Source organism: Haemaphysalis longicornis, unplaced genomic scaffold, assembly GCF_048455015.1.
Source record: "Haemaphysalis longicornis isolate Haplotype H1 unplaced genomic scaffold, Haemaphysalis longicornis Haplotype H1 scaffold_3, whole genome shotgun sequence".
NCBI classification, from domain to species: domain Eukaryota; kingdom Metazoa; phylum Arthropoda; class Arachnida; order Ixodida; family Ixodidae; genus Haemaphysalis; species Haemaphysalis longicornis.
The window spans coordinates 102,543,819-102,559,785 of NW_027526335.1; the positions used below are offsets into that span (position 1 = coordinate 102,543,819).

At 46.6% G+C, this 15,967-nt stretch overlaps 1 protein-coding gene across 2 annotated transcripts in view; it reads left to right on the plus strand.

The window, feature by feature from the left end:
• LOC144174971 (cell adhesion molecule Dscam1-like) overlaps window positions 1-15,967 on the plus strand; it is a 706,974-nt gene that overhangs the window by 199,313 nt on the left and 491,694 nt on the right. Inside the window, exon 1 of one of the 2 annotated variants that reach the window (XM_077703962.1) lies at window positions 2,801-3,672. The exons of the other annotated variant lie outside the window; for it this stretch is intronic. Coding sequence (XP_077560088.1) covers window positions 3,540-3,672 — 133 coding nt within the window. The 5' untranslated portion in view covers window positions 2,801-3,539. Of the gene's footprint in view, window positions 1-2,800; window positions 3,673-15,967 lie in introns of those variants that run through there. 2 annotated transcript variants of the gene reach the window in all.

Sequence of the window (15,967 nt, forward strand, 5' to 3'; positions counted from 1 at the left end):
AGAAATCAAGGCTTCATTTCAAACAAGTATCCTGACATAATTAGCACCTAACTGATATCTTTAGCGCCTAACAGATATCGGAAAAGGAAGTGGATTCTGACCAGGGAGGTAGTAGTCGTTTTGAGCGAAGTGCTTTGAGCAAACATGCATGACGTGCGTCACTTTTTTTCCAATGCGTATAGGTTCCGTCTCCACAACGCCTCGCAAGGCGCGTCGTCTGCTTCCTGCAGGAAGCGCTAAAAATATCCACTGGTATAACTTCATCGCGCCGTCACATAGAAGGGGACGCAACAGAACTCCTTACGCGTCCGCTTTATCGTCTTCGGGTCTTCTTTCGGCGGTATCTCGCCAAATACGCAGTTGCGACGATAAACAAGTGCGGTGCGCCATGGGGAGGTGCGCATCCGGACCTGATTATGGAGATTCTCGCGATAGCCACTAGGTGGCGAGCACAAACACGGAGTCACCATGTATAACCGCGCTGCCCAAGCGGGTCATGGCATTGTCTTCCAGTGGTTTCCAAGTCACTGCGGCATTGTAGCCTACAATTTGTAGGCAATGAAGCTGCGGGCGCTGCCGCCCCCTTGACACGAAAAAAATCCCGGGCCATCTCCAGTAACGTGAAACTTGGGAAAGGGCGAATCATGCAGTGTAAGGTGCATTCTTGGCAACGTAGTGTTTTTGCCCACTTAGATGAAACCATTAAGGAGCAGAGGTATACAGCTTTGCTGTAAGTCGGATGTCTTTGAAGCACGAAGCGTTCTAGCGCGACGAGTTGAAAACGAGCGTCCCGATGTGTTCTTTCAGTACGCGTTACGCTCTAGCGCGAGGCGTTGGAAAACGAGTGTATCGGTGCTTTACTACGTGGCTGCATGATATTACGGCGATATGAGGGGGTGACAGCCCGAGCGCCTGAGGGGCTTCACACCTAAAAACAGAGCCCATATCCTTCCCATTATCCAGAAAGGACGCCGCGAGGACTCTCCGCAAACTTGCCCGGGAGACATCGCAGCCAAATGGACTACCCAAGAGTTCACCAGCGCTCGTATTATTGTCCTGGACCCGCATCTGGACTGCTATGTTCTGATGCAACAGTTTTTTGTCGTCTCTCTCTGGGAGTCGCCTTCACAAATGCTTACTCGTATAAGATAGAAATGGCCGACAGTGAGGCGTGTGAAGTCCGTGACAAACCGGAGACCATACTCCATGTTCTACGCGAGTGCCCGGCGTTTTTTCTCGGCAAGAAGACAATTCCCTGAAGTTTACGGAAGCTGGATTGTCGGCGGCCGTTTTCTGAGGATAAAATTCAGGGCCACTGGCCTTCTCCATCATCCACGCACAAGGCGATAAAAGCATTCCTGTGCTTTCTAAAAACAACGAACGCGTACAGAAGGCCGTAGCACAGAGACTACTCTCTATGACGCCACTGAACTTCATCATCTATGGCCTCGTAACGCTTGAGCTAATCCCTTTACGCTCTGTCCTTACCTTCCCCTTATTTTCTGTTTTATTCTTTTTTTCCTGTTGTTCCCCTTTCCCGCGTGTAAAATAGCAAACTAGGCCATGGCCTGGCTGAAATTCCTGTCTTTGCTTTACTATTATTCCTCCCTTCCTTCTAATGAATATGAAAAAAATTGTACTTATTACAGGATTAACAGTAATCCCAGTTGTACGCAATATATCTGCGTTTATTGCAGCCAGACGTTCTCCGGAAGCGAATCGTAGATGAGTCTGTCTTAAAGGATTGTGAAAGCCGATCGGCACCGTAGCGATAGAATGACTTCTATAATAAGCAATTGGTTGCCTAAATACGAGGCTAGTTCATTTTTAACAACACTGCAGAGTAGGCACGAACAACTAGTTATGATTGCCAGCATACTCCTAGGCGGTGTATCGCTGAAGGAAAAAAGTAGCGGGAGGTAACAATAAGTTTTCAGTGTCGTTAATTCTTCATACGTTTTCGCGCTTTCTGCTTTTTAAATATGCTCATTTATTTCAGAATTAGTTGCTTGTAAACTTAAAGGAATACTCTAAATTAACTGCTCGTTCACGCGATTTCCTCCATTTTTTATGTCATACATTCTCCTACTGCAAAACCTTTCTCCCATGGGCCATTGCTCTGAGACATTTCTGTATGTTATTTTATCCCACGCTTGTTCTTAAATTTTAAAATACACTCCTCCTTTAAAAAGAATAAATTTCTTCATCTACCGTTAACTGTTCCCAGCATAATTCTAACGCTTGGCCACGCCGCTTTGCTCGAAGTTCTCAAGTCTTCCGCCATCCCTCGATAAAGGCTGTTTCCTTCTCAAGACGCTCAGCCGTCTTCATGTCGCATACCTTTCTCGGCCGGGGTGAGCGAACCCACCCGTACAGGGTTTCTTACTTTTTACCAAAATTACTTTCTTACTTCTCCAAAGACTGCGCAGCGCCGTGGATCAGGGAGGCAAGTGGGAATAAAACGGGGGAGGAAGGCTACCTTCCGCATCAAGTCACACGCCCAACCTCCGCACACATTTCATTCCTCGCTTTCTCCAGTGTCGATACTCTCGATCCTAGCCCGGGCCTTTATTGCCCCTGCCTCTTCTTTTCCTCCTCATCCCACCTTCCTCAATCTCTTCCTTCCTCCCCCTCTTTCTCGCTCCCGCGCCCGTCTTTCTTTTCCGGAGCAGCCGCGGCAGCTGAGCCCCGTTGCGCATGCGCACGCCCGAGCGCTTAGCCTCGACTCCAGGATCGATGCGAGCACGCGGGACCTCTCGGCCGGTCCCAACGCTCGCCGCGCCAGAAATGTGCAGCTTGTCGCAAGCCGGGGACGCAGCTTATTCAACGTGCTGTTGTCGCCGCTGGCTTGCTCGCGGCGCCGTGGGGAAACGTGCTTTTGGCGCGGGCGTGCACGGAGCGGCGGCCGCTGCAACCATTCCTCGTGTTCTCCGCAGACACACCGGTGCATAGTGAAGTGAAAACACGGCGTCTTTCTCCACACCCTGCCGTCACTGTGACCACCACTGACGCCGAGCGGCAGTTAGTGGACGGCAAACATTTACCTTGACTGACGCGGTTTCTTTCTCGGGGAAGAAGTTTGAACATGTGCTCGCTGGAAGTGTAGTGGCGCACGTTGCCGGCGTTTGATCGAAATTCGTGCATTACGTGGGCAGTTTCCCGGCGAATGCCGGAAGTCAGAACACGCGGTTCGGGCTAGGGCGAAACCGAAACTAATGCTGTTCGCAGAGGGGGGCGGGCCCAAACAGGTTTAAACCTAAAAGCTAAGACGCAAGTTCAAGATGAACATGAGACATGACACATCCTAAGGAAATCGCTTATTAGGAAGCGTCACTACTTCGCTCGCGTTTCGGCGTGCTATAAAGAGGACATATTATTCTTCTAATGCGTATTTTTATTTAAATCAAGCGTGACATTTTATTTTTTTGGTAGTTTAGGATTCAGGTTGTCCAAGGGACTATTCTGCGAAAACTTTCCCTGAGCGAGCGACTGTTACTGATATATGAAGAGGCAACAAGACTGACGTTTGCTAAAAGGACATGATGACCATCAGCAAGTGTACAGCACTTCGCGCCTCTACTATGTTGAGGATAACACTGCCTTCGCTGCTTCTTCCGGCGACACACTTCTTGCTTCTTTTATCATGGAACTTCACCCCAACTTCTGCAAACGGTAAGACAACTACTGATTACCCTACTTGGTGTCAACCGTGACTGCTTGGAAAAACAATATCAAAACGCGCAATGTCCTATTCGTTGCTCCTCCGAAGTTGATAGTGGCCAGCAGACTAATTGCCACTACAAAACGTGTCCGGGAATTGTGTGACAATGATGAAAACGTTTGTATTATGCACACGCATGGAGGTTAGCATTCGGGCACGATGAATCAACTCCCGAAACAAATTTTCACATGGTTAAAATAACTTTCGATCTGTAACCTTATATTTCCGGAGCTTTCCGGAATTTCGATATAAATTACTGCAAATCCTCGTTACAACGAAGCCCTCGGCGTCGAAAGCCGACTTCGATATAAGAAGGGGTTCGCCAAAATCGGGTGTGATTTGCTTTCCCTGCAGAGTTCTTCGAACGGAGAAAAACTTCGAATAATGCGAGAATATGAAGAAAGCGATTTTTTTATGACCAGGGTTCACTGTATATGATAACGAATGCACATTCCCTGTTGATTCTACTCATCCAAACTTTGCAATGAATGAACAAACTTGTAACACGCATATCTCTGACCCATTGATAGTTCGGATGGCGCAGTTGGTGTTTGGAAACATTTTTTTTTATTGGGAATCGATGAGAACGTAGAACATGAAGAAAGGGGATTTGTCTGTAGACATACACGCAGACCCACACACACCCAAATACCTCATCAGTAACAAAATGATGATATCGTTGACCCATAGTGTGGGAGTTACGTGTTCATCAGATAATCAGTGGAGGTCTATAGGAAGAAAAATCATGATCCGTCTTCAAAAAAGCAATAATGGTATGACATTCACCAGCACTATCTTTGCATGCGTAACTGAACCTGATCACGGCTTCCATCGTTTTTTAGTAACAGCGTATTCATGATACCGCTCATCATTTCTCTTCTTCCTCAGATCAGAGACGTTAGGCCATACCTGCTGGGCAAATTGTTGGCCGTAATGGTGACTGCGACAGCTGTCACGACCTAGGTCGTGACGCGCGGGCGTTCCCAGCGAAAAAGTTTTGGTTTCACGCATCACTTACATCTTTTCACACAAAAAGAAAAACTACTGACAGGTGTTACGGTGCGCATTTGAGGACGCCGAAAGGTGGAGATAAAATGACGGTCGGATGACGCACTTTAAACGATGACGTCTGACATGTTAAATTTCTCGCCGCCAAATCAGTTACCAATCCTTCCGTGCTGTGTGAATTATGTCGTGGGGTTTTTACATCGCGGGCTAGCACCACTCCCCGCTGGACTGGAGGCGGTTCAAAGTCATTCGTGTCGATTCTTAGCTTTATCATCTGATGTGTCGAGTTTCACCGCGAAGAAGGCATGTTTACATTTGCTTATTTGCGAACACCGCAGGCACATATGGCACTTGTACTTGTATCTCACAATATATTGCAACGATTACGTTCTTCAGGATAGGTGACTAACCGATTCTTTCTAGATGTCAGCAGACTATGATCATGGCAAGCCCATCTTCCGTCCCACCATACACAGTGTTTTGGTCACTCGTTCATACTCAGCGCTGCTGTTGTTAACCGGAACCAGCTTCCGCCTTCTGTTGCAGAAGCAACGGATGTAGCGGTTTAAGTATCTGCAGCGACGAGCCTTTTTTGCATTGAAAGCTGACATTGTTTGTTTGTTTGTTTGTTTATTTGTTTGTTTGCTTGTTTATTTCCTCGTCCTTCTGCTTAAAAGTACGGTAATGCCTTGCAAACACCCGCTCTCTTCTGTAATGCCGCTGTGGCCTAATGCTTCGTAAATAAATATAAATCGATGAATACCTACATTATTATATTATTGTGATTAATTAATATGAAATCATTAGGTTTAGAACGAGTGAACCGAGCAGTGACGTTGTAGGTTGTATAAATATACCGAATGCCAAAGATCGTGAGAATATTTCTTGTAACGGAGACTATTTCTGACGCTAGAATCAGACATGATAAAATACAGTTGCACGACGTCGGCTGCGCATGCGTGAAGCAGAACGGCAATGCCCGTGCGAGATTTTCATGGTTAACTCCCACAAATCAGTCATTTAAATTCGGCGGGCTTAAAAGTGACGAGTTCCCACGCAAGCTGCTGCATCAGGTATCTGTCCTGCCGCTCCACAACCCTGCCGATGAATATATTTCTGGGCTGGATTTGCTCGCTAAAATATCGTATGATATTGACTAACCGAAATCCCATATTATAGTAGGTGATCGCACCTACCCTCGACTATTGCCCTTTATTTTGTGCCGACAAAATTGACTATTTCGCATTTTAATCCTTCGTCCAAGTTATGTGAAGCTTCGTTTATTAGAAATGCCAAACCTGTATTACATATACCTTTCAACAAGAGAGCGCCTCAGCCTGGTGCCAATGTTTTCGCATAACACAAGTCTGTATGACATGACCAACGCGAACTTGTTCTTAGCGTATTCAGTTCAGGGCGCATGCACAAGCTGAATGAGGACAAATTGGGCAACGCCCACAGCTACGCAAACCAACCAACGGGGAGACGTCGCCATTAGCCGAAGAAACGGCTCAAGTCACCCCCACAGTCCATAGGCCAGTGGTAGCCAGCAGCCCCATCCCCATTTTTTTTCTCTCGTTCAAACAGAGATCGTGCGGAGTTAACCGGATCTATGTTTCTTACAACATACTAACGCATACAGTTAATGAAGCCGCCCGAGCCAATAGCGGGAGCTCGGAAGCGGATTTTTTTTTATGTGTTTGTTTTGTTTAGCACCGCTTGATCCACCAACTTTTGCGTTTGTTGCGCTTTTATTTCGTCTCTCTTCGGAACTTTTTTCGATCACTTTTTTGCATCCTTTCGTAAAATCTGGAGGCGATGGGCTCTTGGGAATGTACTTTTGTTTTCGCTTACATTTGCCCAATGTTTCCTTTGCGCTCAACAATGTGGACATGCGAGAGCCATGCCACAAGTTTTAGCAGAGCGGAAAGCTCTTGCCTATATGTATACTTTCTGTTGCTGCTTTTTTGCTATGCCGGAACTGCCTTTTGTAGCTGTAGCTGAAAATGGCTTCAAATTAAAGGCGACCCCAAAAAACATTCCGTCTTTTCATCAACATACCCGTGGCATATTAAAGGCATTATTTAGAACGGCGCATTTTTGAGCGTTCGTGCAAACATTTCTTTAGCAGCTTTGTCTGCAGAGCGTTTCTTTTGCGCTTGACTCCAACGTTACATTAATTCGCAACGCTGTAAAATATCTACAGCATGTCACGTAAGGGCTGGCGGTTCAGAGCCACAAACCGTGTTTAGCCTCAGGGAAAACAAGCGGTGCGTTGCATTCTAACCGTAACATACTGTTATAAATTGGTCTCTACGCCTCACCCCTTGCTAGTGGAAATTTTTTTTGCGGAAGGCTGCACATGGAACGTCTTTTATGTTTTTAAACAGCTGTCGCGGGACGGCAGAACATCATGCCCTCGGAGGCCATGAAAATGACGAGCGCTTTGCATAAAACACAATTTCGCTAATGAATAATAAAAGGGGGAAACCGTGTCTTCCGCTCTATGCATAATTTCATGCCGGGCCCGCGTTGCAAATTTTCTCGCAAAGCACAGCGGCGTCAGACATATCCTAGGCCGTATCTCAGGCCCCGCTAAAAACAGGTGCAGGTTCTCCGGTATCCTAACTATATATATATGACACCGGCAGCATCCGCACCCCCCCCCTCCCCCCCCCTAAATGGACGCTACGTTTTGTTTTTGCGTGAAGTTATTTGTTGTTCACGGATATTATTATCATAAATCCATTGACGTCGTTGGGCTTGGTAACTTATCATTATACTACTCCGCGCGAACTAAAAACAAAACAAAAACAAAGCCTCAACGGCTTGCGGATAAAAGCAGATATGTGAAGTTAAAAGCGGGTTTATCGCAAACCCGAAAGTGACTTTGCCGTTGACATTTTTCGCTGTAGCCGTAATTTACGCAGTCAGGAGCGTCGCAAATGTGTTTGGCAAGTCCTGCGAGAGTAGCGCCATTGTTAAGAGTTTTATTTTGTAGGTAGGACCTTTGAGCTTTCAGATTGCGTGAGAATAGACGCGGGATACGAAAAAAGTTTGTACAACTGACAGATTTTTGCAGGATCACACTTCTCGATTATACAGGTCAGCTTCAGCCTTTTTATGTACGGCATATTATTCACAGCCTACTGCAATTTAGCCCCCATTGCGAGTGAGGTGCTATACTTATATCAAGACCGCCATTACATATTTAAGCACTCGCGTTCCTGGCAAGAAGCACCTAAAAACGATTAGTGTCGTTCCTTATATTCATATTTTGTACAACCACAGCAAATATACGATGGCGTTTTAGCACGGGTGACTTCCCTCGCTTATACTGTGAACGTCCGAATTCACGCCTTTTGTTGGCATATGCCCTAATGCTTACACGAAATAGAGTAAGAAGGTGTTTTATTGTTGCTTTCAAAGGTCGGCCTGCTCATTACGTGCACACAGCTGCTTATCTTATCTAATCGTTCTAGCCGCTTTGTGCTAAAGAATTACAGCTCCCTTTATTGCGGCGTACACCAAAACTGCCAGAAGCGGCAAGGATACCAAAATGTAAATGACATCCAGTGTCGTGCAATACGCGCAGTCACTCCGTTCTTCTTTGTTTCAACCTGCGAGCAAACACTGCCTGACGCCGAGCATAAAAAAAAAAAGAAACAGCGGTGGTGGCATGTCGACGCGTCGTTCTGGGGCAGTGTTTTATGATGGGCGTAAAAATTTTACGGCACGCATGATGATAAATAAAGCGTGTCCCCTGCCCACGCCACTCGCTGCACCCGTCCCAAACAAACCTCCCCTCCCATTCCCTTTTTTGTCGCGCACTCTAAACGCGAGGCCAAAGCCGTTTGAAAATTTTGGGAAAACTGTCACTGCTTCCCCCTTGCGGCGTCTGTCATGCCAACAGCGACAGAACGACGTACGAACGCCACAAACTCGCAAAAACAGCTAGGGAGTACAAAGAGGGAGGGAGGAAATGTAGCACGCATTGCTGTTTCGTCCCTCCCCCCGCCTGCCCTCAACGGTACGCCGTCACGGTCGTCGAGAATACAGAGAGAAATAGAGGTGTGTTGGGGGGAAACAGCCTCAATAAAACAGTGCGCCCCGAGAAAGCTTCGATCCCAGTGTTGCCGCGCGCGCCAAATAAGTAATGGAACGGAAGCGTTTATAAATTACGTCTTCCTTTCCCACGACGACGTTCACTCCCTCTTCCGCTACGACGACGAGATCATTTAACCCTCTCTTCCGCCCCCACAAACCTTATTCTCGTTATTTCTCTCCCCGTACACATCTCGGCGCTTCTTGTTAATTTCGTCGTTTGCGCCCCCCTCGCATTCGATCGGGGAACTTTATCGTTATTATTTCCGCGGGCGGCGTGCGAATAAGTACCTGGATCGTAAAGGCAAACAAAGCGTTTCCCGCGAAGTAATTCCCCGTTTGAATGTTGTTGTCCTCGGTGGCCGGCGAAATGTCGTAAATCCCTGTATTGTGCCCGTAATGCGATTCTCGTGGCGTTGTGCGTTGTGTGTTTACGCACCGCGCGTTCGCAATTGGGCTGCGGCGTCGCACTGAGCCTGTTGTACGACGTGTTCGAAGCACCTGTAAATGAGGGATGATCGCGTACGACGAGCGGTAAACGCGCGAGGGGTGATATGAGGAGCGCCAAGAAAAAGAAAATGCGCATCGCCAGGGGACGACGCCGATGTGGCCCAGAGAACAGCGTCCAGGCGTTAATTAACGAGCGTTTGTTTTCGAACGCCCGCCGCCGCTTATGTGGAGGCCCCGCTTCGAGTCTGGAGCGAATGACTGATGATTGGACTTGTCGGTCAGGGCAAACTTGGCGCCGGGAATTCGACGGCTTCGAACATTTCCCATTTTGTGCTTGTTGTTATTTTATTTTTATTTCTCTTTTTTCGTGTTTGCGCTGGCCTTGGACCGCATTTGAGAAATGGTTGGAGCGTTGGTTTTCCTGCAGTGCCCTCCTCCCCCCCCCCCCCCCTCCCACAAAAAAACGAAACCTCCTAGGTTGAAGCGAGGGATAAATTAAAGATTGCTTTGATAGTAGTAAATTGTTGTTTCTGGCTTAATGTTCGTAAACTTATCCATTAGAAATTTTGCCGGCTATGATCGTTGTGGATCGGCCATTACTAGTTCGCAGAGTTTTCTGGCGGAAAAACAGAGTAGTGCAAAACCGTTGGCGCCGACAGAACCACGCTCATGGTCACCGAAGGATTCTACGGTTCGGCACAAACTGATTGGTAAGGGTTATTCGCACGTCTTACGGTGCTATATACGCCCCGTCTCACGCAAGAGGTGTGATAATAACACCAACATTAAAAATGCATTCTTGACTCAAGTCAAGGACTGAAAATTTCGGGCATCTTCACAGCGGTGCAATTTAAGAAAATCGCTGCTCCTCATATAACCACCTGAGAGACGTGTAATGGCGATACCTGAGGGGTCCCCTATAATGGGAAACTGCTGTGGAATATGTCACTGCAGTAAGCTTTAAAAAGCAGGAAATTATGTTGTGTAAATTTTATGGCAATGTTTTCTTCAGAAATCGTCAGGAGTAACGCAATTCAAAGCGAAGAGGGTGGTTATAGCGCAGAACCGTGCGCATAGCCAGCGGTACTGGATGCCATTCTGTATCTTTGTTACTTTGGATACGACGACGCGTCGCTGCGCAAGCTCTTACCAAGCAAACGGCGCGTTGAACGGCTGATGCATAGCGACAAGACGCCTCATCGTTGCTTGAACCTTGCGTCCGCTGGTGTCGTGGCAGTCAATTACCCTGTACGTTCCCAGGGAGGGGGCGCGGCATTCTACATCGGGGTTCCTTGTTTGCAGCAACCATATTTCTTGTCTTCCGTCAGGTACGCCGCCAATGGGGCTCAATTTTCAGAGGCATTTGGGCAGCAAGGGTACATGCGATTTTTTATTTGTCAGTCGAGGGGCGGAAATGTGAGTATATATTGTCGATTTTGAGTCTGCTTCGAAGTGTTTATTTCAAGTGAGCCCTGATTGGCTAAAAGAAGGTGACCGAATGTGACGCAGCACAAGCAAGACGAGGCGTAGGTTTCTGTGCATATCATTGTTCAGAGGCCTCGCCATTGCAGCTACGTCACAATTGATAAAGATGGACGTGGAGATTTTTGAAACAGACACAGCTCAGAATTCCGTCCCAGAACTGACCTGACCTATTCGTGGGCAGCACACGACTGCTCTCGTCATAGATATTATCTGGGGAAAATGATCATGGAGCTACTGCAAAGAAGTTCGGGGCAGTCAAAAAACGACAAATCGGACAGACCTTTGCTCGAAACTGTCCTGCGGACATCATGCCCAGCAATGGGGAATATTCCTCGACTCGCGCAGCGCCTTACAAGCGCTCCGAAAGCCTCACAACAACCACAGTCAGCTTGTATGTGAAATTGTCGAAATTCACACAATGGCAGTGCGCGAAGGTCATGAAATCATTCTTCAGTGGCTGCCTGGTCACTCGGACATACAAGGCAATATTAGATCCGACGCAGCCGCCAGCGAAGGCCACTTTATGAGCAGTACGACCCAGCTTCCTTTCTCCCGAGAGGACAGCAACGCCCTTGTACTCGCAAGTGGATGGGCTGCACAAATGTCGGAGTGGCAGGACGCTCCCCGCCGATATCTACCACTGCACGCTATTGACCTGCACTGTGACTTCCGCTTTCCACGCGGCCTCAACAAACGGTGTTAAGGAGTTCTGCACCGACTGCGCCTGAATGTAGCATTTACTCGGAGTTTTACGTTTAAGATAGGTTGGAAAGATTCCCCCTGTGCCGGACTTGCGCTGTGCGGGGGACTGTAAATCACATGCTGTGCGTTTGCCCTCGATTCGCTGCTGCGCGAAAAACTGCAGCGAGCTCCCTCTCTCGTGTACGTCATGGAGGCAGTCTCGAACTTTATCATTTTCTTGGGCCCTGAGCCAATAGTGCTGACAGTACTTTAGGCACAAAAGTTCTGCTGCAGTTCCTACGAGAGATTGAACTGGACAATTTTCTCTAGATCACAGACAAAGCAAGTGTGTCACGATATCTACTCTTTCGCACTGTGGCGTTCATCAATTATTTTTCTTGGGCTGGTGTTGTTACTCATTTTTTCCTGTCGTTTACATTTCTTTTTTTTTTCAGTGTTTCCATTAACGATTTTCTTTCAATAGTATTTTTATGTCCGGACTCTGCTGGCAACATTCTTTTGTTTTTCTTGTAATTTTTTTAACGTTTCATGTTTTTCTTCTTCCTGCTGTAACCCTAATCTCTGATATTCACCACTATCAACGTAGTCAACCCCTCTGGTTCAGCAAACCTTGTCCCTCGCTGGGCTGAACTCACCAATTCACATTAAAGAGCGTTCTCTCTCTCTCTCTCTCTCTCTCTCTCTCTCTCTCTCTCTCTCTCTCTGTCACCCTGTCCTCCTCTACCGCCAGCCCACCCATGCCCAACGGGGCGGTTCTAGCCGGCGATCTCGTCACCTTAACCCTTTCAGTCACGAATTAATATATTCACTGCAGAAAAATTCCATACTTGGAGGTTTAGGAGTGTAAAGTGTCTAGGGGTAAGAAAGAAAAGTTCAGTCTCTCTAGAATACTTATTACGCAAATGGCGTCGAGTCCTCATACGCAGACACCATTACTCAATCCCGCTTTTCCCTATGAAAAATAATAAATATCCTGAGGCAGTTTACAAACCAGGAGGTGAAATAATAATTTATGCTCATGAAAGAGCTGTTTTAGCATTTATAAATGATTTACGCCGCCGTAAGAGGGAACTTAGGAAGGCAACACACCGGAGCTCCCAGAAAACTTGGTGGCGTCCATATTGAAACGATGTTTATGAGTGTGGTTCCGTCATTCCACATCACATGGTGCTACCTTTCACTTCCATAGGTTTCGTACATCAGCCGCACCGCTCTGCAGCATGAACACTTTTCGTTTTCACGAGGAAAACGACGAAGAAAGTCGCGTCTCCATATGGAGACACGGTGACTGAAAGGGTTAAAGCGACAATGTAATATCAGCCTTCGCGGCATTAAGCCGTTCCTAAGTTGACTCTTCCCCATTGAAAAGCGCGAAATACAAACAATAAATCTGGCTCCTTCCAAGTCCTTTGTTTTCCTGCATAAATGTCATCCTTTCGTGCATTTGACATTTGAGTGATATGGTGAGCCTTAAATGTTGTTGGCAGTGGCTGAAAGAAAACAATGAACTCCGGGGCGGCTACCGCAATATCGTTCACCTAGAGCTTCATTCGTATCTGGAATTGTTCTGTTTTTGTCGCCTTTTCCATGAGGTATTGCTAATCTCAAAAATAGCAAGTGGTGTGGGCTGTCATTTTATTTATTTTTCCAATGGTACGGCTGCAAATACAAGGGGTTATTTTTTGCACCCGTTCCCGATTGCCGGCGTTCAGGCATGACCGTGCGTTGTAGGCTCGCAGTGGTTTTAAAGGGTTCAATCAACATAGGCTTGAAACAAATCAGAATGGAACATTGCAAATCAACGCAACGTCTGTGAAACATTTTCAGCATATGCGGGTCAGGCTAAGGGAACTCACGGGCTCTTTAAGCTCAGAACAACAGTCAACGCTTAAAACGGATGCGAAACAGAACACTTAGAAATATGCGCAACTCAGAATGCAACTCCAAGGTCTCAACACAAGTTCCAATAAGTTTACAATGGGCGATGCAACACCTTTCGCAGTGCTTCAACTACATCAACATGTTTATAGCCGCTATACACTTTTTTGCGAAAGCACATAAGCCTTTTTCCCGGCATGCCATTTTGTTCAGCCGTGCTTGACAAGCTTGGTGGCCGTTGTTTAGGTTAAGCCTTTTGAAGCCACCCACGCACGCTCTGCCCCCTTTTCAAGGACGCCCAGATGTCTTTTTAGGTCACAATAATAACTTGTAGCATGATGGCTTCGTCCCTCGACAATGGCAATATTGTTGTCTTGTCGCAATTCGGAAGCGAAGAAAATGTATGGAATATCGACCGACTGCGGTTGCCACCTGGGCCGGGAAGCTCGTGGAACAAATAATCACTTCCCATCCGTAGTTGTTTCTAGAGAATCGTAACACCTGCCCTGCAATCATGACTGGCTTGTGCCGATGTTGTCCCTCGCACATTCGCGCGTGAGCGTATACGCCCACACTGGAGATTCGCATTGCAGGTGTATGAGACCTGCAAGTAGTACTAGCACGTTCCATCAGCAAAGGAATATTCGCGTGTTTTCAGCCATCGGCACGCACTGACGGCAGCTGTCGGTGGCAGACAAGGAAAAAACGTTCCTTGGCAACGTCGCTCTGTCGGAGAGTGACGTTAGAACAGTCATGGAAACAGCGCCATCTGAGCGAGAAAATGCGCCCCTAGGCAAAACGCAAGATAGTCAATGCGAGGCGCTCCAGTTCAGAGTGTTTTAAGCGCGCTGCCTGAAACCGTGAATAACCGAGCGGCGCTCTCCAGCTGTAGCGCTACCAGTCGCATCCACCTTATTTCAACTATTTCCGATTTTACGCATGCGCGTGCATGCGCTAACTTTGGAGACTCGCGTAGAGGGTGTATGAAGGCTACGAAAGTTGGCTGGGCGCCTAGAATGAGGTCAGTGGTGTAGCTCTCGCAGCTGAATAGCGTGCGTATTTGTACTGCACTGGTCTATAAATTAAAAAAAAATATTTTGACAAACAATACCCTAAACAATTAAATAAAGAAAAAAAGAATAATTAGACAAGGGATGATGCAGACATTGGAGAATGTACGTTCACGCTGAATACGGGTTGAATTCGTAAAAAGACCCACTAATTTCTTTTTGTTTGCATTCTCCCCATGCTTCGTTTTTTCTTTTCAATTTTCTTTTCCACGTAAGCATAATGGCAGGCGAGGCCATAGCCTGGTTAACATTCAATTACTTCTTCTTTCTTTCCTTCCTTCCTTCCTTCCTTCCTTCCTTCCTTCCTTCCTTCCATCCTTCCTTCCTTCCTTCGTTTATTTGTTTGTTTGTTTGTGTTTATTTCCCGTTATTTCTTTTTCTCTTCCTATCCTTCTTTTCTTGTGTTTCTTCCTGTCTTTGTTTCCGTCTTTTTTCTTTTTTTTGTCTGTATGTTTCTTTTTTTCCACCTCCTTTTTTGCCCTCCCTCCTTACTTGTTTCCTTCACCGTGTCCTGTATTTGGTCGTAACCTCACCAGCGTAACCATGCATCCAATCCTTTTTGTGGTTCATATATCTCGTATAAATGGGGCGTGCTTGCTCCTTTTTAACAATTTTTTTTCTTTTTGCTAACCATCACTTCTTCGAAAAATACGTATATCTGTTGCTGCAATAGCCAAACCTAGTTTAGGCCTATTACATACGTATAAAAATGGAAGCCATCTCGCCCTGCGAAACTGGATGTGCAGCCCAGCTCTTGTATACCACTACACATGCCGATGAAGGAGGGTATGAAATGTTCCTCGTCGTCTCAGCGGACTTATCGCTTGCACTCGGATTTTCTAGGGGCAGATTCTGGGTCCTGACGCATGCGCTAGCCTTCGAGTTACGTCAACCCCCTTCCCATGTCGAGAGGAGCTGCAAACTCGGTCTTTAGCAGAACACATGGAGGGGGGGGGGGGGGGGGGGGGGCGCCTTATCATCCATCATGTGGTTTCTATGCTTGCTTTGCGGATTTTTTTTCTTTAGTCTAATACTGAGCTCTATGCTGCACGCCTGATTAGCCTGACGCAAGGGCTAGCCGTCTTTGGCGACAACTGCTGGGTCCCGCTTGGTTTTTTGTTTACGACACGAAATTTTCCGACCAACGAGAGGCTAACAACTCCGCTGTAAAATGCAGCAGCAAAGATAATACAGACAGTCGAAAGATATTGAATACACGCCGTGCGCTATATTCGAAAGAATTACACAAAATTCAACCGAATAAAAATAACCACAGTTCATGCAATGTTGGACAAGTAGCACCTCTTTCGCGTGAATAAAAAGTTACTGGCATTTTTTAAATATTTTTTATAGGTAAACTGTTCCAAACTTTTGCTCCGTAATATTGCAGTAGTCGTTGACCAGAACTATTCAGTGTTACGGGTAAGTTGAAATTCTAATTACTAGAACTCCCAGTGTTTCTGGTAGGTAGCACAAGCAAGTTTGTTGAAAAAGGATGACAAACGAGAATACTTTTTTTGGCAACTATGCTATATGGCGACAACTATGT